Source organism: Prunus avium, chromosome 1 (genome assembly GCF_965620075.1).
Source record: "Prunus avium chromosome 1, drPruAviu1.hap1.1, whole genome shotgun sequence".
Lineage (NCBI taxonomy): Eukaryota > Viridiplantae > Streptophyta > Magnoliopsida > Rosales > Rosaceae > Prunus > Prunus avium.
In genome coordinates, this window is record NC_142284.1 from 38,568,278 (window position 1) to 38,595,680 (window position 27,403).

At 39.5% G+C, this 27,403-nt stretch overlaps 1 protein-coding gene and 2 pseudogenes across 1 annotated transcript; all 3 read right to left on the reverse strand.

Moving 5' to 3' along the window:
• Nucleotides 1–9,735: 9,735 nt before the first annotated feature.
• LOC110760522 (cytochrome P450 71B36-like) lies at nt 9,736–17,698 on the reverse strand (annotated as a pseudogene).
• On the reverse strand, nt 11,684–15,635 carry LOC148297788 (uncharacterized). Its single transcript, XM_088246760.1, has 5 exons — nt 15,414–15,635; nt 12,857–13,084; nt 12,686–12,778; nt 12,261–12,365; nt 11,684–12,139 (listed from the first exon to the last, which is right to left on the reverse strand). The coding sequence occupies exons 1-5, from the start codon at nt 15,633–15,635 to the stop codon at nt 11,684–11,686; spliced, it is 1,104 nt and encodes a 367-aa protein (XP_088102886.1).
• Nucleotides 17,699–24,446: 6,748 nt separating the features above from the next.
• On the reverse strand, nt 24,447–27,170 carry LOC148297789 (uncharacterized; annotated as a pseudogene).
• Nucleotides 27,171–27,403: the final 233 nt, after the last annotated feature.

The following is a 27,403-nucleotide window of genomic DNA, read 5'->3' on the forward strand; positions in this document are numbered from 1 at the left end:
TGGGGCGGCTGAAACGGTAGCCAGGGATGCCGAGGCGGCGAAAGAGACGGTGCGGGTTGCGCTGGAGGAATATGAGCGGGCCAAGGCTGCTGAGGTCGAGGTTGCCATTCGGGAGGCGATTAAGGCCTACCGTTCATCTGAGGAGTTCACCAATCTCCTGGACAGCAAAGTGGGCTCGGAAATGGCGGGCCTTATTTACCGTTTCAAGCGGTACAACCCCGGCCGGAAGCTCAACCTCAATTTCATTGCCGATCCTTCTCCCCTTCCCGAAGGGATTACCGAAGAAATGATCGAGGATTACGAGGGGGAGGAGGCCTCTGGAGACGACACTCTTGCTGAGGAGGGTCCCGCCGCTGCCGAAGAGGGTCCCACTGCCGCTGCCGAAGCCCCGGACTCCGCTGCCGTTTGAATTTGAGTTGTATTTTTAATTAATTTTTGTTTTGTACTCGCCCTATGGCGGTCTTTCTGAACACCTTGATGCCGAGGGCATCCTTTTAATTTTAAGTGTTTAATTAATTGACTGTTACTTTACGACTTGTGTCTGAACTCCACTGATGCTTGTTACTGCCATAGGCTAATAATTGCTTAGGATAATTACTAATAATTTCGGTTACCGTAGGCAATGTTGCAGTGGCTCTTGTATAATGAGCCATGCCGAAACATTTTTTACCACAGACTGCCGATGGGCAAGAAACTGTTCCAAACCAATATGTGCAACTGTATAGATAATCTCATTTTATATATGTGCCGTAGGCAAAAATACAAAATCCACCCTGCCGTTGGCTAGGGGGCTTTACTTAAAGTAGCTCTTGAGATGCTCCACATTCCATGGGTGACCGAGGGTCTTCCCATCTGTACCTCGGAGCCTGTAGGTGCCGGATCTAAGGATGCCGATGATTTCATAGGGTCCCTCCCAGGAAGGTCTGAGGGTTCCTTCCGTTGGATTTTTGGTTGCAAGCGAGACCTTGCGCATAACCCAGTCTCCGATTCTGAAGGAGCGGGATCTGACCCTTGAGTCGTAGTACCGAGAGACGCGTTATTTATATGCCTCGTTCCGAAGGTTGGATACCGTTCGGCGTTCTTCGATTAAGTCTAGGCTTAATGAAAGCGCGGCCTCGTTCGCCCTTGGTTTGAAACCTTCCGTTCGGTATGACGACTCGCCGATCTCAACTAGGACGTTCGAATGGCCCACAGAGCTTCGGGGAGCTTCTCCGGCCAGGCACCCTTGGCACTGTTGAGTTGCTGTTTCAAGAGTTTCTTGATAATTTTGTTCACGGCTTCTACCTGGCCGTTTGACTGAGGGTGAGCTGGGGAGGCGAAGAATAGGTTGATCTTGAGGCGAGTAAAGAACTGCCTGAAGAGCTCCGAATCAAACTGCCTGCCGTTATCGGTGATGATGGCATAGGGGATGCCGAACCTGCAATAGATATTGGCCCAGACGAAGTCTTCGATCCTTGCCGCTGTAATGGTGGCCAGGGCTTCGGCCTCGACCCATTTTGTAAAATAATCCACGGCGACGATTGCGTACTTAACCTGTCCCTTGCCTTGCGGCATGGGACCAATTAGGTCAAGCCCCCATTGGGCGAACGGCCATGGACTGACGATCGGCGTAAGGGGCTCGGCAGGTAAGTGCAGAATATTGCCGAATCGCTGACACTTGTCGCACTTTTTCACCATCGCAATGGCGTCCCGATGCATGGACGGCCAATAATAGCCCTGCCGAAATGGTCGCCACAGACACCGCTGTGGATTTCCCGAAGGACATACTCGCCTTGTTCTTCAGTGATGCACTTCATGTAGGGGGTTGTGTAGCCGCGTCTGTACAGGACGTCGTTGATGACGATGTACCTTGCCGATCTATAACGCAACTTCCTTGCTTGTACCTTGTCCGCCGGGAGGGTACCGTTTGCTAAGTACATGTATACCGGCGACATCCAGGTGTCTTCGTACCGCACGGTACATATGTCGACGGACACGTTACTTGGCTGGGTAAGGATCTCGATAGGGACATTTCGACCGATCTTGTCGTTAATTGCCGAAGCCAATTTGGCTAATGCGTTGGCATGGCTGTTCTCTGACCTGGGAACCTGCCGAATTTCGTAGGCCTAGAACTGCTGAAGTAATGAGTGTGCCGATGACAAGTAGGCCGCCATAGATACATCTTTGGCCGTGAAATCGGCAGTGACCTGGTTCACGATGAGTTGTGAATCGCGGTGGATGCTGATCTGCCTAGCCCCCATGCTCTTTGCTAGCCGAAAGCCAGCTAAGAGGGCTTCGTACTCTGCCTCGTTATTGGACGTTCGGAAACCAAACCTGATGGCATACTCCATCTTGGTTCCATCGGGGGCGGTGAGTACCAGGCCGGCCCCGTACCCTTGTTGGTTTGCCGAACCATCCACGTGCATGGCCCAAATAGGAATTGATTGGTCGAAACAGCTACCGTTCGGCATGTCAACAAGTGGAGAGGAGTTCCCGGGTGCCGATGCTTCCGAAGGCGTTAGTTCGGAGATGAAGTCCGCTGCGGCCTGTCCCTTCTCGGCAGGTCTAGGTTTAAACTGCACATCGAACTCTCCCAACTCGATCGCCCCATTTTATCAGCCTACCGGACTTTTCAGGCTTTTGAAATACCTGCCGAAAGGGGTGGTTGGTTAGGACGGTGATGGTGTGGGCTTGGAAGTAGGGCCGCAATCTTCGGGCAGAAACGACCAGAGCTAAAGCTAGCTGCTCGAGTGGGGGGTACCGAGATTCTGCTCCTTGTAAGGCTTTGCTGACGTAGAAAATCGGTAGCTCTGCCTTCTCTGGTATCCGTATTAATACGGAGCTGACGGCAGTGTTGGATACCAATATATATAGAGAGAGGATTTCAACAGGAATGGGTTTAGACAGCAGCGGCGCTCTGCCCATGTAGTCCTTCAAGTCTTGAAACACCTTATCGCATTCAGCGGTCCACTCTATATGGTGCTTGCCCCCTTTTAAGGCTTTGAAGAACGGTGCACACTTGTCTGTGGCTTTGGAGATGAAGCGAGTGAGGGCTGCCACTCGTCCGGTAAGGCTCTGGATGTCCTTCTGTGTCTTCGGCACCTCCATGTCGATTATGGCCCTGATTTTATCGGGGTTTGCCTCGATACCCCTTTGGCTGATCATGAAACAGAGGAATCTTCCCGAAGATACGCCGAAGGCGCACTTCATCGGGTTGAGTCTCATTCGGTAATCCTTCAAGATGCCGAACATTAGGGATAGGTTCGCCAGATGTTCACCTGCCGTTCGGCTCTTTACTAGCATGTCATCCACATAAACCTCCATTGTGTTGCCGATTTGCTCGGCGAAGATTCGGTTGACCAGTCTCAGGTAAGTTGCCCCTGCATTCTTTAGGCCGAACGGCATGACGTTATAACAGTATAGGCCTTTGTTTGTTATGAACGCCGTGTGTTCGCTGTCGGCAGGGTGCATGAAAATCTGGTTGTATCCGGAGTATGCGTCCATGAAGCTGAGCAGTTCGTGACCGGCAGTGGCATCAACCAGCTGATCGATGCGCGGTAACGGGAAGCTATCCTTCAGACAGGCCTTGTTCAGATCGGTATAGTCTTGGCACATTCGCCATCCGCCTTTTGCATTCCGAACCATGACAGAGTTTGCCAGCCAGTCCAGGTATACATCTTCCCGGATGAAGCCTATGGTCATGAGTTTGTCTACTTCGTTCTTCATAGCTTCATACCGTTCGGCATTGTAGGATCGGTGCTTTTGCCTGACAGGTTTGAACGCCGGTGAGATGCTGAGCTTGTGGCTGATGACATCAGGGGATATGCTCGGCATGTCTTTGTAAGACCAGGCAAAGACTTCCGAGTTTTGCCTAAGGAACTGGATGAATTCGGCGCGGAGGGTGGCGTTTAGCATGGTGCCGATTCGTACGCTCCGGTCTGGCTGACCTTCATCTAGCGCCACGGTTTCGAGATCTTCGGCAGGTTGTGCAATCGGAGTAGGCGTTTCTTCCCTTGGGTCATCCACTGGTGCATTGCCGTTCGGCAGGTCTGCGACCGTGAAGGTTTCTTTTTGTTTCTGAGGGGCTGCCGATTTTAATGCCGTGGGATAGCAGTTCTGAGCGCTCAACTGATCGCCCCTGATTGCCCCCGTACCGTAGCAAGTCAGGAACTTCATGAGTAGCATGTGGGGGGACAAATGGGCCTTTATTGCCGTGAGTGCCGTTCGGCCGACTATGACGTTGTAGGCCGTTGGACAGTCCACCACAAGGAACTAGGGCTGTGCACGGGTCGGGTTGGGTCAGTTATGGGCCCAAACCGCACAACGAACCGGGCCATGTTGGCAGGCCCAAATGCTAAACCGTGGACCTCCTTTTTAGGCCCATTTTCGACTTAAGTCGAAACCCGATTTGATCGGGCCGGGTTGGTTCGGTTCGGGTATTTGCCGAAGCCCAACAAAGGCAACAATTGAAAGCTTTTTTTTTTAAAGTTTTCCAGACCCATTCTGTTTTTTTTTTTTTGTCAGATTTCAACAATTCAAGTTTTGACAGTTTCTATATAGTTTTTCCAGTTTTGACAAATCTGCATATCTGAAGTTTTCATCATTCAAATACTTAAAAAAACCTTAAAACCATAGCAAATCATCATCCACCACACATCTCCAAATACAGAAATTAATTATTATTACAGTCCATAGCAAATTGTGAGAGTAATCTCAATCACAATTTGCATATTTGCCTTCAAATCAATTCTGCGCAGAAAAAAAATTATATAAAAAGTTAGAATATATAAATAGATGATAATAAAAGAAAAAATTTACCAGAAATTACTTATTCTATTCTATTCCATTGATTTGATTTTAAGTCATTGATGATAATAAAAGAAAATTTCAGTGAACTTAAATTTGTACTCATGGACATTGACAGAAAAAGTTTGAAAGGGTGAAATAATACAATACTAAATAAACTCTAACCAAAGTTGTATACAATTTCATTTACCAGATATGGCAACTTAAATAAAAAATTCATTGCTGCTTGCTCAACATTCTAATCTATATATAATGCTTAAACTACCTCAAGATCTCATCAAATGCAGATAGTATACTTTAAAATTACAACACCAGAAATAAATGATAAATCAAACAGCAACAACAACAGAAATTACCTAGAGCAAGCCAATCGTTTCCTATGATCCCAAAATCAATTCTGTCCGCAACAAATCACAACAGAGTCAGATCAGATAAATAGAATTAACAAAAATTGTCAAATCCCTAAATTTTTTTAATTAGGGTTTACACATATTCATACCTCAAACCTACAAAACTCGAGAGAGGGAGACTGAGAATGACTGAGAGAGAGCGAGAGAGACTAAGAGAGAGCGGCTGACAGAGAGCGGGAGTTGTTGAGAGAGAACCATGTAGAAATTGGCTAAGGGAGACGAGAGTCAGAGCAAGTGAGAGAGAGAGAGAGAGAGAGAGAGAGAGAGAGAGAGAGAGAGAGTGACTGAGAGAGAGCAGGTGAGAGAGAGTGTGTGACTGAGAGATCGGGTGAGAAAATCTGGAAAAAAAAAAAGAAGAGGAACTTGAGTCACTGAGAGAGTCGAGTGATGAGAGAGAGCGGGTGAGGGAGAAAGTGAGAGATCGGCTGGGAAAATGTGGAAAAAAAAAAAAAAAAGGCAGAGGCAGAGATGAGAGAGTCGGGTGACAGAGGAAGAGACGAGAGAGTCGGGTCACAGAGGAAGAAGAAAGAGGCGCAATGAGAAAACATTTCGAAGCCCTTCAGATGTTAGGGTTTCGCATAATCTGGTGTAGGAAGGAGTACGATACACCAATGAATCCACTAATCATCCGCTGACATGTGTATTATTTTGTTTCATTAATAATATAATTAAAATACTCGGTCCGGTCCAATTTTCAACGGTTTGGAGTGAAAAAAATCGATCCAACCCTGTTCAGAGCCGGTTCGGCTAGTTTTTCTACTGGTTCTATGATTTTTAAGTATAAAAACCGAACCAAACCACCTAAAGCGATCTGGTTCGGCCGGTTCGGTCGGGTTTTCGGTTATAATGCTCACCCCTACAAGGAACTGGTCGTAGACCATGGTCCTTCGTGGGGCTATGCCGAAGGCGATTGGCAAGCTGACACTTCCGATCGGCTGGACCAAGTCTCCCGAAAAGCTGAGGAGAGGCGAGAGTTGTCTGTTGACTTGGCTGTCATCTATTCCGAGTTCTTTAAATGCATCGGCGAAGATGACATTTACCGAACTCCCAGTGTCGATCAGAATTCGTCTGACATCGAATTCGGCAATCTCTGCCCAGATGATCATAGGGTCGTCATGTGGGTAGATGATCCCTTCCTCTTCCTCCTCGGAGAAGGTGATGGGCTCCCATCTGACCTTCGGCATCTTGATGTGCCGGCTGCTCTCAATGTTGAGGACTTGGGGGTACTGTGCCGCACTGACATACTGCTTCATTGACCGGTTAGATCCTCCGGCGAAGGTTGGGCCTCCATTGATAGTGCTGATCATATTGATTTGCCGATTGGCGTTCGGCACTGGCGCCTGTTGCGGTCTGGCTATGTATTGATCCAGTTTGCCTTCCCGGATTATCCGCTCGACGATCTTTCGCAAGCTTATGCAGTCCTCGGTATTGTGGCTATTCTGCTGATGATATCGGCAGAATTTCCCTGTATCCCGGCTATCCTGCCAACTAGGCTTCCGGAACGCGGGCTTCGGGATTATCTCGTTTTCGTTCATCAGCACCGCCTCATAGGAGGTGTTGAGCAGGGTGAACACTTCCGTCCCCTGGTTATGAGCTGGCAGTGGCGCTCGGTAGCTATCCCTGCTGTATCTGCTCTTATTTTTCTTAGAATGCCCCTTTTGGGAGCTTCCGGCATCTTTGCGCTTGTGGCTCTCAGGGTACTCGGCGGGTGGTGCCGTTGGCGCGAACGGCGATGCCTGTACCGTGGCGGATCGTTGTACGGATTCGATCAGCCGAGCTGTGGGCTCGGCCCTCGAATTGAAGTATTCGGCTTTGGCGTGGATTGCCGCTTGCTTCATGAGTTCATCGTACGTACGCCAGTTGCTGCTGTGTACCAGATACCGAAAGTGTGAGGTCCGTAGGCCACTCTTGAAGGCGCCGTAGGCTGCCCTGTCATCGGTATCCGGACACCTCGAATACTCATGGCTGAATCGTGCGGCGTATTTGCGCAATGGTTCATCATCTCTCTGCCGGATGGTATACAGATCATTGGCAGAGTATAGTCTGTCTGTTTGAATCATGAAATGATTCTGGAAGATCTGCTTCAGCTCATCGAAGGAATCGACTGTTCCTGGTTCCAAACGGTAGAACCAATTCAGAGCCGCCTCCGTGAGCGAAGAGGGGAACAGCAGGCACTGTCCTTCGTCACTCAGCCCTCGGCATCCCACGGCTGATTGGAAGGAGTGAAGGTGCGTCAAGGGGTCCTCCACGCCTGTGTAAGCGGATATGCGCAAGGGCTGCACATCTCTGTCCCGCCGTGAGTGTCTTATGCGCTCAGTTAAAGGTCATGGGCGAAGCTTTCCCCAATCGGGCTCCTGTGAACGAGTTCGTTTGTCCTCCATCTTCTGTACCCTCTGAAGGAGGAGGCGAATGATAGGATCCCTGTCCGGTATCTCCTCCGCAGTCTGATGCACCGATCGCTGCTGGGACCTGACAGGGTTAACCTCAGAGAACTTCGTCGGCGTTGCCGAACGGTAGGAAGATGACCGATTTGTGGAAGGGGCGTACTCTTGGTCAGACTCTGCCGTTGACTCCAGAACTGGTATCCTTCGTATCCTCGATCTCCTCCCCATATTTCTCAGGCGGGGGTCGTCTAGGTGTGCGTTTATCCTGATCGGCGATCCTTGTCGTTCGGTTTGCCTTTCGATTTCCCGGTCCAACAACCTGTGTCGACAATCGGAATAAACCTTCTTCGGCACGTGGGGCTTATTCTTTGGTGCCGGGACTACCAATTGTTTAGACGGCGCTGGCGTTGCCTTCGCCGCCTTCTTGCCCTTCTTCTGCCGACGGGGAGTCTGTAGGCTCTCGGTCGATCGATCGGTCTGAATGTTTTGCGTTTGCTGCTGGTTCAGCAGCTGTTGTGTTTCGTCCACCCTGGATGAGAGGAAATCGTTGTGTTCTTGTAACCTAGCCATGTCCTGCCGGAGGGACACGACTTGGGCTAAAAACTCCGCGTTTTCAGCGGGTTGGAGTACTGGTGGATTAGTTGCCGGTGTGTATGGGGGTGGTGCAGGGCTAACCCCGCTCGGCATACCGAACGACATTCCCTCCTGTGGTACAAACGTGGTTTTTGCAGTGGTCCCCATATGTTCGGGATGAAGGGTCGATTTGTTTATCGTTTCCCACAGACGGCGCCAAACTGTTGACGCCAAAAAGTGGTTCTCTGACTTAGAGGGTCAACTTAGTAATTTTATACCTTCGGTATTCTCAATGCCTCGGTAGGGAGCGTGATCTGCAATATGAGAAAACGCTCGGTAAGACCCAAGGCACCGGTGTGGTACCGGCCGAAGGCTCTTCGATGCTTAAGTAAGTTCGGGATTAGAAAGTTCAACTGACAGAGCAATAGGCTTGTATGCCGTAAGTCTTGATTACCTCTGTTTTGGGGTAGTTGGCCTCTTTTATAGGCCTTGGGAGGTGTGCACTTTGTTGATAATTTCGATGTGGGACTGTGGACGTCGCCTGGGAGCATGCCACGTGTCCCAGAAGAGTGTGTTGCCCTAATGGAGCGATCGGTAGGTAGGGTGCCGAGGGCGTCCCTGACCAGGCTCAATTTCCTCCACGTGTCTCGTTCTCATTGGCCATTCATTTTGGGTATAAACGAAACTCATTAAAAGTCATTAAAAGTTAGAATTGAATACACCCCCCTTAGTTCATTGCAATAGATGCAATTGCAATAGAGGGTGCTATGTGATGAACCCTCAATTGCAAACATGCTAATTAAAAATAGAAGAAATGCAGCAATTAATGCATTATGCCATTAAGAACATCCGCAATGGTTGTTCAATAGTTCAATGCATTAGTTCAATGCAATAGAAAAAATATGGCAATTAACTATTGATCTGAAACTATTGGACAGTACCATTGCAAATAAAACTGTAGTTCAATTCAATAGATACCAAAATAATTGAACTATTGCATTGAACTATTGAACAATCATTGTAGATGCTCTAAGTAATGCTGACATGGCAGTGGCTTGAGCTGGAATTTGCAGGGGTCAGTCGCTCTGGACTTCTTTGATTATCACTTTTTCCCCATCTTTATACTTTTTATTTTGTGTATTTATTGTCAGCTTCCAAAATTAGAACAGTAAAAAAGAAAAATGGCATAATTTTGTAATACTTGTACTCTTCAGTGCTCTCTTATTTTTAGTGATAATGTAATTCGATGTTTGATTGTTTTTGCATAGCGGCTTACAGCGTAAGTGATTATTTCTCTATATTTCTCACCGTGATGTAGTTTCTAATCCAAATTCTTGGTGGAACCTTTTTCTTTTAATATTTCATATTCCTGCTAATTTACGGTTATACCAAGGATCAATAAAAATTGGAATGGAAAGGGAAATTACTTGGACATTGTCTATTTGATATTTTAACAGTTGAATATGAATCTTTGCCTTGTACTACTTTCCCTTGAAATTTCTTTTTTGCTGTTATTCTTCCTTTGTTTATTGGATGAATAAAATCTTAAACATTCAGAAACACAAGCACATGGAAAAGCACCGATATTTTATCATCAACCCAATCAAATCTTTCTTTCTTAAAGTTCGTTTTTATATAATCATAACAACAAGCAACAAAGAACACCCCAAATCCTAAGTTATGTAGAGAAGCTCCTCTAGCTTATGTTTCCTAAGAGTGAGAAAATTTCACAGGGACAAGGTGGAGAGCAGTTTTCCTAGCAATGGTCTCAGGGAAAGGCCACCAGTTTCTTCCATGTCCATATCTTCCTCCTTCATCCCATTAGGCAATTTCCAATCAAACCAGTAGAGAAGATTTGCAAGTCCAACCGCTACTGTTGTTGTTCCCATGTACATCCCAGGACAAACTCTTCGACCAGCTCCAAATGGCAAAAACTCGAAACGCTGCCCCTCATAATCAATGGAGCTGCCATCAAACCTTTCTGGAATTGCCCAGACATTAACAAACACCATCGTTTTGGGGTCAATATCATAACCTTGGAATTTTAAATGAGACATATGGTTTCTCTTGGAATAAGGAATGGAGCTGGAGGATGCAATCTGAGGGTCCCTTTGATTATCATCTTGAGGTATTGAAGCTCATTTGTATCTCCTTCGCTGATTTTTCGGTTTCTTCATCCTTGGCTTTCTTCATCAGTTTTGGTTTCCTAGCTAGCTCTGCCATTGCCCACGTCATTCTAGTTGCACTCACTACAAAAAAAGTCAACAATTGTTACCTTTTTATTGGTGACTGTTGGCATCATTAGACACCTTTTTTGGTGAGTAAAAGCAATAGTAACGGTGCAGTTACAATTTTGGGCTTCATTACATATGAAGCCGTTACTAAAGGCTATTGTCACCGCTATTGTCACCGTTATAACAACATTCGGAGTGATTTTTGGGTGTTCCGGGTACACCATGTGGCTGGTGTACCATCCAATGGATGGAGGACATATGGAATATTTCCAATGCAGCCCGCCACATGTCATAAAAAGAAATACAGTAAGTTGGACAATAATTCCATATGTCCTATGTTTATTGGATGATACACCAACCACGTGGTGTACCCGAAACATTTAAAAATTTCTCCAACATTCGTTACATTGTGGAAATTGACTCTTAACAGCATGTGGGGCCCATCATCTGTCCAATCAACTTCAGTTTATAATATTTTATTACTTATTTGACAATCCAATCAACTTCATATTACGTATTTGATTGTTAATAGCATTTAAATACAGTAGGGCCCATCAAATTCAACAAATTGACAATACATTTTTGTTACTTAAATCTATTCTGTGTATTAGAATTATTAAAAAGAATTACAATTTCTATTTGTACATTTCTTACTTTTCATTTTCCAATAATTAATTAATAAAAATATTGTTTTTATTGATATCTAGTGTTTATTGTAATTTCATTAAAATTCAATAAACAATTTAATAAAGACATTGACTTTCATTGCAATTTCTTCCAGTACAGTAAACATTTCATAAACATATTAGCTTTCATTTCATAATTTTCATTACAATTTACACATATGGAGGATTAAACCTCCCAAAATATTAAGTCACTAGTAACTAAATATACAATCATTTGGGATCTACTTTCAAAATAACTAATTTCATCCCACTTGAACTTGGTCTTCAAAAAGGAAATGGCATACCCTAGTACCAACGAAGCAGTTATGATCAAAATACCAAACTAACATGTATTTTGGTATTATGAATTTCATAATACCAAAACACAAATATATTGATAAGAATGGTGTTAACAAAAAGCATAATGGTACTGCATGGTCTAGATACCATAAACTCTAACCATATTTTTCAAACTTTGAACGCAGGGCCTACATTCCTTGCATGCTCCTCCTCTTCTATCCCCTTAGTACTGGTCTATAACCATCTGGATCAATTAATGTTTGGCTTGGCATGTAAGGTGAATGTAAGGTTGCAGTCATAGTTTCTTCCAATCTATTAGAACCAAGTGCTACCTACAGAGTGCTTGATGAAACATGTCCCAGTAGCAATTCAGAATCAATGTTAGAAACATTGCTTGCACTAGCTAAAACCTTTTCCATGATGGCTTGTTGTTTCGTTAAAAGTTGCTCCAAACGTTTCACTTTTTCCGTTGTGGCTCTCCCCTCCTCTCTCATTTCCCTTTTAATTCTCTCTTCCCTTTCATTTGCATCCTTTGTGACCTGCACTATTCTTTCTTCGTAAGACTCACGCATATCATCAAACTCCAGCCTCAAACCTCTTTTTTCTCTCAACACACCCAAAACATCCTCAGCTCTCACCCCTATGCCATATCCTCTCACCCGATTACCCTTCTCTCTTCCAAGCACTTCAGCATATACAATATTGATTTCCTCTGCTGTTACTTCATCTGGTAGTTGGTTTTGCTTCTTTTTATCCCTAATATCAATGATCTTTGAATTCATATATTCCTGCATGAAGTAATCACAAAGAATATATATATTTGTTAACTGTGCATTCAACTACATGGATGTCTCTATAACAAACAACACAAGATAAGAGATCCTCAAATACAATCAAATTCAGCCTCACCATAGCTTTTGCAGCTGTCTCATTCACAGGTGTTCCATTCTTTCTTAGGTGGCACAGTTCAAACATTTTGCATCTGTCAGGGGAGACACCCCTGTGATTCACCTTCTAAAATCCACCAGGCAATTCACATATCAAATATCATTTTAAATCATAGAGGTTGCTATAATCTCTTCTTCAACATTAGCATGTGGCATGCAATGTTTTTGTAATGATCATAGGATCTACTCATTAGGTTTGATGCAATTTTAATACTGATGTCGGTTGTGTGTTCATGGCCCATTAATTAAAAAATTGAAAGTACATACCAGCTGTTCTATGTTTTTATCATTTATATACGATCAAAAAATTATGAGAACTTACATAAGTAGACTTACAATATGATAACATGCTCCACATTAATTGACTAAAAACACTGTGACACTTACATATTGGTTCCTCACTTGGGCATATGATTTTGTCCCCGTTGTGTGGTGCATCCTGCACTTCGTATGATTACATTTATTTGTGATTGATCGTTTCTGTATGAATATTTTATATAGCGTCAAAAAATTGACCGTTTGAAAAAACAAAAAGCAAAGACATATTTCATGTTTTACCTGCGCTGGACCAGTCTTCCAATATTTCACCAATAACCTCCACTGTTCTTTGCTAACCCTGTCATCAGTGCAATTCCATCGCTCCTCTGAATTCAAAAAAGGATCATACCAATTCTTTTTTAGATTGGCCTTGTGTTTCTTCCAAAGATGATTGAGTTTCTGCTTAGCCACGGCTCGTATTTTGGGTGCCTTCTTTTTAGTTTCCAGATCAGACCAATCAATTGTCCTCTGCATTCATATTCAACTATATACATTAACATTTTAGTGGTTTGACATGTATAAGTTAATCAGAGTAGTCAACTGAAACACGAAGACCAAAAACGCTGACAAATCACTACTCTTAAAGTACAAGAAACCTTTTAACTTGCATTGAAAAGTTACATTCCTGCTCTCATTGGTTATTATACTTTTGCATCACTTGTTACTTCCTGTTGATTTTAACCTCATTAATGCACAGAAATGTATTGCTACTATGTGATGTAAGTCCTATATACATGGTGATGAGCCTTACATAAAGAGAACATATGACCATATATCAAAAGAAGTAAAGAAGAAACATACTAATCTGAAATGGAATACCAGATTCATAAAAGCATCGACTAAAGGGCAATCCACAATAACCTAGTGGGTTACCACCAAGGTCTTAAATATCGGAGGTATCGGAAATATCGGAAGTCAAAAAACACGGAAATATCGCAGGAAATATCGGGATATTATCGGTATCGGAAAAAATTGAATAAAAACCACGGAAATTGTAAGAAAAACTTGGAAATTTTTATTGAAACTTTGCAAGATGTTTATTTAGTCAATTATCTATTAGTTTATCACAAAAAATTGGAAGGAAATGCATTGCATGATGGATTTAACTGATTTAAGTTGATTATATAGCGAGTTGGCAAACACCGTAAGTGTAGAAAATATGTAGTAATTAATGAAAGAAGATTAAACACCCCATAATCATTTATATATAATGAATTACTATAATATTTTACACTTTATACATTGCATGGTAAGATACATGAGTGACTTAGTACTACATAGAGTTCCTATGAGGTTCAAAATTTTCACTATCTTCATCATCTCTATGTGTAGAGTAAGTATATTTTGAAGAGTAGTCATCAAATGATAAATACCCAAAATAGTTTTGCATGTAATTGTTAACATGCCACCCATATGGATCTGAGATTGGTTGACGTTGTCCATAAGCAAAATCATTTGAAAATTGAGTCTCGGATTCTTTCCATGAGTCACTTGATTCCATCCCAACAGGAATGGGATATGAAGGGTAGGGAAATGGTTGGTTATGAGTATAACCATAGTTACTACTTCCAACTCCGACAGAGTCCGAAGTTATAGATAACGAGTCATCTTCTTGACTTGACAAAGTCCCCTTGCCTCTTTCTCTACGAGTATAGTCCTTCCCTATGGCACCAATTCCTGGTCCTGCCCGCCTACTGCCATGGTCCTCATCTTGTGTTGCATGCGTGAAGTTTGCCTCACCATCGGAAGTATCGGAGACATGCTTTCCGTAGAGTGCTCTCTTGTCTTGTATCTAGGATGTTTTTATTGTTTCTGCTAAAATGTCTCTCTCTCTCTCTCTCTCTCTCTCTCTCTCTCAAAAGAGGCGTTGCCTCTATTTGTATTTTGTGTTGTTGCTTGCTGTTTGAATTAATTGAATTAAGCTTATCAGTTTTAGCTTCAGTCTTCTTCCTTCTATTTTTCTTCTGTGTCTGTGTGAGAATATTTTGCTGCTTGAGCATTGAGAATCTGCGTGCTTGTTGTGTTGTTTGGTTTGTTTGTCTGTGAGTTTGCTGGTGTGGGTTTTTCAGTTCTCTACATTTTTTGGGTTTCATATCGGGATATTATCCGGATATTATTGGGATATTATCGATAATATCTCGATATATTGCCCAAATCATTCATAAAAATGTTGAAAATATCTTCCCGATATTATCGGGATAATATCGATATATTGACGATAACACTATGGTTAGTTGTTAAAATATCGGACCCCCAAAAATCAAATATTATCGGGGATATTATCGATATTTAATACCTTGGTTACCACAACCCTATAAGTTACATATCATGATTGGTAGAGCTCAAGATAATTGAGGTTATTGAGTTCTATTCATCTGTAGAATGTATACAAGATGCCTATGAGAATAGATTATAAGAATGAGTCATATACAAGATATGAAGCAATGGCAGATCCATACAAGATATAAGAATGAACCATATACAAGATATGAATTATATATAGATGAACATGTCGTGGATTATAACGAGCAAGGCAGCAGAAGTTGGACGCTGCTTTGATTCCCTTTAGTCAGGGCTTTCCACAAACAAGCAGTGGTTGTTCTTGCCCAACCACTCAACCAATCAATGGGTCAAGATACCAACTTAAATGGTGTTTTCCATCGTCCCAGGAGTCAACGTGGTCCCTGATAAAAATCCTTTACATATTAATACATGTGATACAAACATATAATTCTAGTAGAATATTGTGTAGATAAAATTATTTATAAACAAAACCAACTCACAAAATACTTTATACCTTGATTCGTTTCCATGCATCGCCTAGTGTCGTTCCACGTTCAAAACGTCGCCAATCTTGTACATCATGGTCGTCAACAGCCTCATTTACAATTCCTTCCACATTTCTTGGCACGTCATCTTCTTCCCAATTGTCAATTTGTGTGTTCCTAATACTTGTATGTGTGCTTCTTAGGGGCAACTGTGAGTCGTTGTCTGCATCCAACGAAGCAGTATCATCCATGTATTCTATAGAGAGGCAGAGTAAAGTAGATTTTTCTTTTGTCAAAGAGTAAAGTGGGTTTTTCTTTTGTCAAGAGAGTAAAGTGAGTTTGTGAAAAAGCACTTATGCCAGTTTTGCATTCCCAAAGCATAATTAACATCTGAAAAAAATATATTTAAAACTCAAAATAATTCATCAGGCACCAAAACACACTATATTGGCGCCTAATATCCTAATTTCATGTTTAAAATCCAAATAATACACGAAAATCAAATTAAGAATCTACAAGCCCTAAAAAGTAAGGATTAAGATTTTATGATTGATATAACAACATACAAAAATAAGGAGGTAGAACCTCGGATTGGGAATGGAGGCACCTTTAGAAATTCAATCGCCGCTGTGGAGTAGGAGTAAGAAGATAGTCCTTGAAGAAACCACTTGGGCAAGAACAAACCGTGTTCTTCAAGACTGCTGGCAATGGAGCCGCCGCTGGGAATGGATGCAATCTAAAATATTCGCAGGGAAGGATGGATGCGACAAGAAGTTGTATTCTTTAATACCAATTAGAAGCAATTGTGAATTGTAATTTTATTGGAGTGTTTTTCTGTTTTGCTGGAAGTATTGGAAAGTTAATTTAAATTGTAATAAATTGTTTTCTTTGAATCTAGATAAATTTGCAATACTTTATTGGTTAACCATTGTAATATTTAATTATTTTTGTATACGTATTTCCTTTTTGCTGTGTTCTATACATATTTAATTGGATTACTACTCTCAAAGAAGATTATCCTCAAATATTATATTCAAAAAATTACTGTTCATGCGTCAGCTGCTTTATATTTATTATATTTAAATCAATACTCACCAATTCTTTAAAGTGTGAGATAATTAATCACAAATAATGGTGACTAGTAACCAAAGTCATTGACCACCCATTCAAATGTCACCAAAACTATTTTGTTGCTATAAAAATGTGACTAATGCTTTTGGTATCTATTCCACCTAAAAATAAATTCTGATTCACAGAGTACCAAAGTGAATTAAATATTCCACCAAAACCACACAAAAAATAGTAAGTACAATATTCAAGACTAATTTCTATTTAAATTGTCCAACTTGAAATTTCGCCACATGCGAGGAAAAAGTTAGCGCTTACCATGAGGACTCCCTTGATGTTATTATGACCAAGTTGAGCAGCTCCAACCCCAGTTTGCTCCTTCACTATCTTAAGCAGCACTTCAACTATGTCTTCATGATCTTGCTTCACTCTCCTCCCAGCCCTGAGATGATCATCAATCACCTGCTGGAAAAGACCGTCCAACAAACTCCAAATTCTATCGAACTCTTTATGCACCCCGGAAACCCTGTCCATAATCCACCCGATGCAAGACGGGAAATAGTCAGCTCCAGACAAGCCTCCAAGCATGATCTGACTGTCATGAATCAACTTAGGTATTTGTATCATGCTCAAACTTGCTTCCTCAGAAACTTGTCCCAAACACAATCCGGAAGATTAAACTGGCAGTGAGACCAAACAGCTTCTCAGCAAGATCAACTGGAGAACCAGACGATGAGGAAGAAGAGACATGATCAGAGATTGAATTGACCATGTTAGCCACTTCTTCTTCCTTGACACACCAATACGACTGGACCCTCTTCATATTGAAGAGCTCAAGCACGCATATTTTTCTAATCTCTCTCCAGTACTCGCCATAAGGCGCAAATGCCATGTCTAGATAGTTGTATGTGAGCCTGCGGGAGCCGGCTGTGGTGGGTCTGATGCAACAGAGGAGGTCATTGGTTTTTAAGGCCTCTTTGGCTGCCTCAGCTGATGAGATTACGAGAGTTGGTATGCGGCCGAGATGGACGAGCATGACCGGTCCGTACGTTTTGGAGAGTTGCCAGAGAGATTGGTGAGTGAAGGGGCCAAGTTGGTGCAAGTTGCCTCTGAAGGGAAGCTTGGGAGGGCTCGGTGGAATGTGCCTTTGTGGGTTCTTATGTTGCTGCTTATTCTTTTTGAGTGAAAGAAGCAGTAGGAGGAGAAATGGAAGGCATATGATCAGTAGTGGGGTGAGGAGAGCCATTGGTTCAGTAATTTTTAATCAATTTTTGGTTTTCGGTCCATAAACCGAATCGAACGACTCGGTCGCAGTTCAAGATATCCCAAACTCACTAGAACAAAAAACGCTCTAGACGACGGTGGACCACCGTTGTTTAATGTGCTCCCAGACTAGCGTATAGATAACCGCCATCTACTGTGACATTTTAGACGACGGTGTAGATAACCGCCATCTACTGTGATATTTTAGACGACAGTGATTCACCGTCGTCTGTTAACCACTTAGACGATGGTTTTAAAGTTCAAACAACAGTATAATTTCGTTACCGTCCTCTAAGTGGTGATATTTTGTAATGTAAGAATATTTTATAAATATTCTGTGTGGTCCACATGAAGTGACCTATGTGGTAAATAAATTGTTTAATTGGTTTAATAAATATTATTCAGAATAATTATATTGGCCAAATAAAGAGAAGTAGTTTCCTATTTAATTACCGTGATGGGTGGTAATTGATTATGGGCTTCACTAGGAAATGGGTCCTCTCTCTACCTATAATAGTGCACATACCCATTTTATGTGTACACTAATGAAAACACGTATTAGGGTTTTCTAAAAGTGCAAAAGGCTAGAGAGAGAAATCTATTTCCTCCACACTGACGGCTCGCCTACGGATCGCTCAAAACAAATATCTTGATATAGTAGAAGACTAATTATTCAAGTTATGAATGTAATTGAAGTCTAATTGAATTTCCCCCTAATGCTATTGTGAAAATCATGAAGTTCAAGATCTTGAGTCATGAATTGCGTTCTTATGGTTTTGCCCAATATTAAGTTTACATGTGGTATCAGAGCATAGTTAAGAGCTTTCATGATTTTCCATTATGAATTTTACAATTTGATTTATACTTATTTGAATAATATATATGTATGTATTGGTTGTGCCATATGAAATATGTACCATTAAACCAAGAAGGGTTACTTTCATTTAGTTGGCGGTATGGTCAATCTTATGAATATTATTTCCCTTTGGTTCCAGTGCTGTATCCATGAAGTCGTTTGAACATGCTTCTCTATGCATAGAATGAATAAAAAATAGAAATTTGTTTTGGTGAAGAAGTTCTACGTGCAATCATATGGATGTGCCAGCAATTATGTATTTTAATTGCATTATAGAGAGATACAATATATATTTATATATGCGATGTTATTAAAGTATATTATGACTTGGTGTAAGTGCTTTTGGTTACATATCAATCAGTTTTGCATAATTGATTTGGATGGCTGGGCTATGGTTTTAGTGTAGTAGATATAAATTTCATAGGGTTTGATAATTGATTTGGATGCCTAATGTTCCCCTTTATGCAATACTAATTTTGGGAAAATTGCATAATATTTGCACCGAATTAAGAAATGAGATTATATTCAATGGAATTTGTAATTAGATAATCTATTTTGTATGACCGACGAACACCTGCTACAGAGATCTTGGTGTAGACATGTAGAATGAATTAAAGTAATTTAAAAATTAGTAATAATAATGTAAGCGTATTGATTGTCATTGTACTTTGTCTTATGAAGGGAGGCAATCTAAAGTTCTATTGCCCACTACTATGTTAACGAGCTCATATATTTATCGGTTAATCTAATGATCAATTAACCATTAAAGAGTGTATCAGTTAATCTTATGTAATCGATTAACTATTATAGTTGTTATCAATTTAATTTGATATTCATATAATGAATGGTTTGTTAGTCACCAAAGTGGCCAAGCTAGAACGTTCCTTGAATATCAAATTAAATGATAATTAATCAATTACTTGTGATTTAAGGATGCATATAAATGAGGTTGAACCTTATATTGTTTTCAAGGTTTGAACATCATGAGTATATTGATTTTCATCATTCATAAGATATACGGATCACCCAAAGGTGGATCCATTATTCATATGATTGGTGATATAAATGAGGTAACTTGTATATGTCTTATTTAGATTTGTTTTGGATATCCAAAGATATCAAAGCTTTTCTAACTAGGAACATACATTTACCAATAATATAAAATAGATGCATCATAATTGTTAATTATTGCTACTGTCATAATTTATCCCAAAGGAGAATTTTTTTTTTTTCCGATATGTCACCTCATTGTAGGTTTACTCAATTTCATTATGACTTGTTGATTTTATTTATATGAATTATGATAGCTAGTTGTGGTTAATTCCTTCGTATCTTATGCTTAGTTTCTAAAAATCAATTGAGGTTGGTGGTTTCAATTTTTGTTTCTTTTGTTTCATAGAATTGGTGAATGCGCATCAACATTTACTTAAAAGATTCAAAGTCTTTATCCATCAAATTTTTTCACCTCGAGTTTTGTTTATGTAATTGGTTGAAAAGAACAATTCAATTGTATACCTTACTGCATATCCATTGCATGTGTAAAATCAATTTCTAAAATAAGAACTATATTAATTGTTGAACTCTATGTTACATGGTTGTACTTTCATAGACATCCTAGAAGTATTATAAATTTGTATTCTTTTCCTAACATGGCCATAGATTTTATAGTACATTGTTAGGATTAAAAGTCAAGAAAAACAAGTATAAAAGTAGAAAGTTTACAAGTTTTCTAGTATATTACAAGATTTTCAGTTGTGTTTACAAGGATAATGACACAACTTAACTTCTTCAAGGTCCATTCTTACCTTGGTACTATGTGTCATTTTCTTTGTAAATTAGGGTCTTACTATGTGTCATTTTCTTTGTAAAATAGGGTCTTACAAGATTAAGGAATGGTATTACAATAGTTTGGATATGAGGGTACCATAACATTGTAAGAGGATCCCAAAACTTATAAGTTGCAAGATTTGGGTAGGGATTTACAACATTATGGTTCACCTAATCCATAATGTTGTAAATCCTCATTTTACAAGGATATGAATCCACATTACAAGGAATTGGTAAGTGTTGACCTTGAAGATGTAAAGTAGGTCCTTATTTTAGTAAAGATGGGGGTTTACAAATTAAGGGCTGATTTTACAATATTTTTTATATGAGGGTACCATAAAGTTGGAATTATGATCCATAAACATGTACGTTACAAGAATTGGGTCGTCATTTACAAATTTATGGACCGGGATTACAAAGTTAGGGTTCAACCAATCCATAATGTTGTAAATCCTCATTTTATAAAGTTATGGATCCACATTACAAGGAATTGGTAAGTGTTGACCTTGAAGTAGTAAATTGGGGTCCCTAATATAGTAAAATGAGAGTTTATAAGATTAAGGGTCAATTTTACAATGGTTGGGATATGAGGGTACCATAACGTTGTAAAGATGATCCATAAATATGTAAGTTACACGATTTGGGTAGTGATTTACAAGTTTTTGCACCACGATTACAACATTAGGGTTCTCATAATCCTTAATGTTGTAAATCCTTATTTTACAAGGATATGGATCCACATTACAAAGAATTGGTAAGTCCGGACCATGAGAATGTAAATTGGGATCCTTATTCTAGTAAAATGAGGATTTACAAGATTAAGGGCCGATTTTACAATTTTCTAGATACGAGGGTACCATAACGTTGCAAAGAGGATCCATAAACATGTACATTACAAGATTTGGGTTGTAAGTTACAAATTTATGGACCGGGATTACAAAGTTAGGGATCATCCAATCCATACTGTTGTAAATCCTCATTTTACAAGGTTATGGATCCACATTATAAGGAATTGGTAAGTGTTGACCTTGAGGTAGTAAATCGGGGTCCCTAATCTAGTAAAATGAGGGTTTACAAGATTAAGGGTCAATTTTACAATGGTTGGGATATGAGGGTACCATAACGTTGTAAAGACGATCCATAAACATGTAAGTTACACGATTTTGGTAGTGATTTATAGGTTTTTGCACCACGATTACAACATTAGGATTCTCATAATCCTTAATGTTGTAAATCCTTATTTTACAAGGATATGGATCCACATTACAAAGAATTGATAAGTCCGAACCATGAGGATGTAAATTAGAGTCCTTATTCTAGTAAAATGAGGATTTACAAGATTAAGGGCCGATTTTATAATTTTCTAGATACAAGAGTACCATAACGTTGCAAAGAGGATCCATAAACATGTACATTACAAGATTTGGGTCGCGAGTTACAAATTTATGGACATGGATTACAAAGTTAGGGATCATCCAATCCATAATGTTGTAAATCTTCATTTTACAACGATATGGATCCACATTATAAGGAATTGGTAAGTATTGACCTTGAGGTAGTAAATCGGGGTCCCTAATTTAGTAAAATGAGGGTTTACAAGATTAAGGGCCAATTTTACAATGGTTGGGATATGAGGGTACCATAACATTGTAAAGATGATCCATAAACATGTAAGTTACACGATTTGGGCAGTGATTTACAGATTTTTGCACCATGATTACAACATTGGGGTTCTCATAATCCTTAACATTGTAAATCCTTATTTTACAAGGATATGGACCCACATTACAAAGAATTGGTAAGTCTGGACCATGAGGATGTAAATTGGGGTCCTTATTCTAGTAAAATGAGGGTTAACAAGATTAAGGGCCGATTTTACAATTTTCTAAATACAAGGGTACCATAACGTTGCAAAGAGGACCCATAAACATGTACATTACAAGATTTGGGTCGCGAGTTACAAATTTATGGACCGGAATTACAAAGTTAGGGATCATCCAATATATAATGTTGTAAATCCTCATTTTACAAGGATATAGATCCATATTACAATGAATTGGTAAATCTTGACCATGAATATGTAAATTGGGGTCCTTATTCTAGCGAAATGAGGGGTTAAAAGATTAAGGGCCAATTTTACAATGTTTTGGATACGAGGGTACCATAAAGTTGTAAAAAGGATCCATAAACATGTAAGTTACACGATTTGGGTAACGAATTATAGGTTTATGCACCAGGGTTATCACATTAGGGTTCGCATAATCCATAATGTTGTAATCCTTATTTTACAACCATATAGACCCACATTACAAGGAATTGATAAGTGTGGACCTAGGAGATGTAAAATGGGGTCATTATTCTAGTAAACACGAAGGTTTACGAGATTAAGGACCGATGTTACAATATTTTGGATACGAGGGTACCATAACATTGTAAGGGAATCCCAAAACTTATAAGTTACAAGATTTGGATAGTAATTTACAAGTTTTTGCATCAAGATTACAACGTTAGGGTTCACCAAATCCATAAAGTTATAGATCCTTATTTTATAAAGATATGAATCCACATTACAAAGAATTGATAAGGTTAGACCTTTGTGATGTAAAAAGTGGCCCTTATTCTAGTAAACACAAAAGTTTACAAGTGTGAGGACCGATGTTACAATGTTTTGGTTATGATAATACTATAACGTCGTAAACAGAATCCCTAAACTTGTAAGTTAATTATAAGATTGTACTTAACATGCAATTGCATATTGGTATGCAATTGGATGCTCTCTGGTTTATTTATGTCGATCCGTATGACCTAATACTTTCCATTTGTTATAACTTGTATTTATTTTACCCTTAATTAATTCAAATGTTTTTAGGGGAAATAAACTTGTCCAAATGTATGGTACAATTCAAATGTTATAAAAGTTCGTAAATGATTAAACTAATATTTTCTATTTGAACTTGGACAACAAATCCTTATTAAAAAAGGAAAGGAAAATAAAATAAATAACTTAAACTAATTAAGCTCCTAAAGCCACTTGGAAAAGCCCTCACGCGAACTTGCACTCCAATGTCTCAACATCCATCACGCCAACTTGCAATCTCGTACAAATTTCCTTATTTTGCTACAACATATCCATATTCAACAGAATAAAACTTGGGTAATAAATCCAAATAGTTTTAATAAAAAAATAGTTTTAAAAAGAAAAAAAAAAAAAAGCTTAACATGTGATAAATATAATACTTTGTAACTTTCTTTATGTTTATCCATTATAGCTTGTAATTGCGCAATTGGAATGTAAATGAGACTGCTTTGTTTGTCAATTGTAAGACATGAATGCAAATGACACTACCTGTTTATCAATTGAATTTACAAATCACATACTATATTGACATTCTCAAATTTAAAAATCATTTGTACATTCCTTCATTATTGAAAAGTGAGACATGACTTAGCATAAAAAAAAAGTTTTAAGTAGAAAAAAAGCTTAACATGTGAGAAATATAATATTTTGTAACTTTATTTATGTCGATCAATTATAGCTTGTAATTACGCAATTGGAATGTAAATGGGACTACTTTATTTGTCAATTACGAAGACTATGATGCAGATGACACTATCTGTTTGTCAATTGCATTGACAAATCACATAATGTGTTTCCATTCTCAAAATTGAAAATGCTGCCAATAACATAAGTTTGAAAGCTAAATAATAATAGAAATAGAAAAAAAAAAAAAAAACTGAACTACATTCCACTACAGAAAAAAAAGACTGGGACTTTCCCACATCACTCTCATCTTCAATTTAGCCCATGTCTTACGTCACCAAGCTCATACAAAATTCCTTTATTTTGCTACAGCAAACATGCACTATGTAATTGCCATTCTGTTCTTTCTTTTTAAAAAAAATCGAATAGTGGTTGAGGAATAAAACGTAACCTATAATACAATGCAAGAAAACCATCGTTTACTCCAAATGCTAAAGTAAATGTTGCAGTCAAAGCATTTTTTTATTATAAAAACATTGCAATGTGAAACTCAAGAGTCAGCTAGCTTTAAGTTTCACCATTGGGAGCATCAAGTACCACAGGACACCTCTTGCCTTTCACTGCTCCGAAAATATAAAGTTGAATTGCAGTTTGCTTAACAAACTGAAAAACCATGGTGTCCTAAACTGAAATATAGTTCGCTTGACAACATTCTCCCCAACCTATCGTGAATTCCACACATTTGCAAGATGACTTGGGACAGCTTACAAGTTTAACAAGCCATAATCTCCTATTTGGATATCGAAGCGTTACATTCCTTGCACTCTTAAGACCTTCAGCTTTGGCTAGTTTCTTCAGAATCATCTGCAATTTGGAACATAATTGATATCTAAGGACAAAAAAAGTTCAAGCCTACGAAGATAAATTAGCTGGGAAAACAATCAAGCCTAATAAGGGGTAGAACTTCAAGAAAATATTATTGAAGATGTTTTTCCATTAACTTCCATATTGCAACTCTTTTACTATGTTTTCTCCAAAAAAATATATATCTTTTACTCTAATCCAACAAAATATGGAAAAGTTCTCAAAAAACACAATGGCTCAAGAATTGGTGACAAAGTACTCACCAAGCAATATCGGTTATGCCTCTTCATGGTTTCCATAAAACATCGATTATCCGATTTGAATGAGATGCATCCACTTGATGTTTCCTCTACATAATCAGTTGTAGGTTTCTTTCCAAACATGGCATTGTCTACTCATCACCAAATTCAAACATAATTAAGAGAAGGGTGAAAAAAAAAGCCGTTACAAAAAATACACATACAAATCTTCCCTAGATGTAAGGATATAAAATAGAGTATACCTTACGATTTCTTCTATTAGCAATACTAGTTTTGTTTTCACAGTCTTCGTTGTAGTTTTCAGTTTCAAGGTCTATAATTTCCTCTTTTACTCTAACTTGATTTCCTTTACTTTCGGACAAGTAAATAACAAACATTGTTGGACACAAGATAATTGAAGTGCAATTGGATTTACAAAAATTCAATTGACAGACAGGAAGTAGGTAACTGATTATGTGAAATCCAATTGCATCAGTGGAATTCACAAAAACAAGTTGAGAAAACTAAACATACTCTCAACAATCAATCAAATGGCCAAGGATTTACTTAGCACACAGCTGGATTAATGGAACATAAAAACAAAATGATGCAGATTATGCAAACATGAAACGCAATTGGATTTACAAATATCCAATTGGTAGACATGAAGCAACCTCTTTAACCAAATGAGTTCGCAAATTCCTTTGGTCATACCTCTTAACTCGGCTTCTGCACTGGATAAGACGACCACCTTCTGTTTCTTGCTTCTCCATATAACCAAATTACCTCTCATAAATGTGAAGTAACCGGATGTGGATTTCCTATCTGTTATACTTCCTGCCCAATCTGCATCTATATAACCATCAATATTCAGATGACCGTGTTTTGAGAACATAAGTCCTTTTCCGGGTGCAGACTTCAAATATCTAAGTATTCGAATAACTGCATTCATGTGGTCTTCACTCAGAGAATGCATAAATTGACTGATGACGCTCACCGCATAAACAATGTCTGGCCGAGTATGAGACAAGTAGATTAATCTTCCCACTAACCTTTGATATCTTTCTTTGTTAGTTGGAACTTGATCTGGGTATACTCTAAGATGATGATTTTGAACAATAGGAGTGTCTACAGGTTTGCAATCTAGCATTTCTGTGTCTGTCAAGAAGCCCAAGATATATTTCTTTTGAAAGAGAAATATGTCTTGTTGTGATCGGGCCACCTCAATCCCCAAGAAATATTTGAGTCCACCTAGATTCTTCATCTCAAATTCAATAGCCAAATAGTCTTGTAGTTGAGATATTTCATGTTTATCATTCCCAGTAATAATCATGTCATTAACATAGATTATTAAAGCTGTGACCCTCCTTTTTTGATGTTTCAAGAACAAAGTATGATTTGAGTTACTCTATCTGAAACCATTATTCTTCATTGCCATGGTGAACCATCTAAACCATACACATGGTGATTGTTTCAGTCCATACAACGCCTTTCGTAATTTTCATATTGTTCTAGTCTAAGTAGTATTATCCAGAAGGAATGTCCATATACACCTCCTCCGTGAGTTCTCCATGTAGGAAGGCATTCTTTACATCAAACTGTTGTAGTGGCCAGTCCAAATTAGCTACAAGGGACAGTAAGACTCTGACTGTGTTCAATTTTGCAACTGGTGCAAAGGTTTCTTCATAATCTACACCATAAGTCTGTGTGTACCCTTTCGCCACAATTCTTGCCTTGTATCGCTCGATAGATCCATCAGCGTTGTGTTTTATGGTAAACACTCATCTACATCTGACAGTCTTTTTTCCTCGTGGTAAAGTTTCCAGTGTCCAAGTATGATTCTTCTCAAGAGCTTTCATCTCTTCTTTTATAGCTTGAACCCACTTAGGATCTTTAAATGCTTCAGCAACCTTGGTTGGAATATGAATAGCAGACAACTGATGCACAAAGGCCTTGAGTGGTTCAAACAGCTTCTCGGTGGATACATGATTCGCAATTGAATACTTTGATGTCTTGCCAATATCAGGTGAATAACGATTTGGTGGCTTTCCACGATTTTGCCTGAAAGGTAATTGGTATCCAATAGATTTATCCTTTAAATTAACAAGTGTAGTAGGAGTAGTTACCTCAAGGATATTCTCAAGAGATTGGTCTGTTGGTACTGTTGAGTTAGAGGGGGGGTCTTCATCTGGCTGTTATGTATTGTCTGTACGTGTGGGACTCATATCAAAAACATATTCGCAGGGATCAGGTGTGTCAGGCAATTGATCGCTATGAATGGGCGATTGATCGCTTTTCGGCAGAGAGTAATCTCGTGCTCTAGACTTGGGACGATCGATCATTTTTGTACATAGGAGAATTTCTTCGTTTTCCAAGTTGTTCCAATTCTGCATTTCACTTCGTATCTCTCCATGAAGCGTA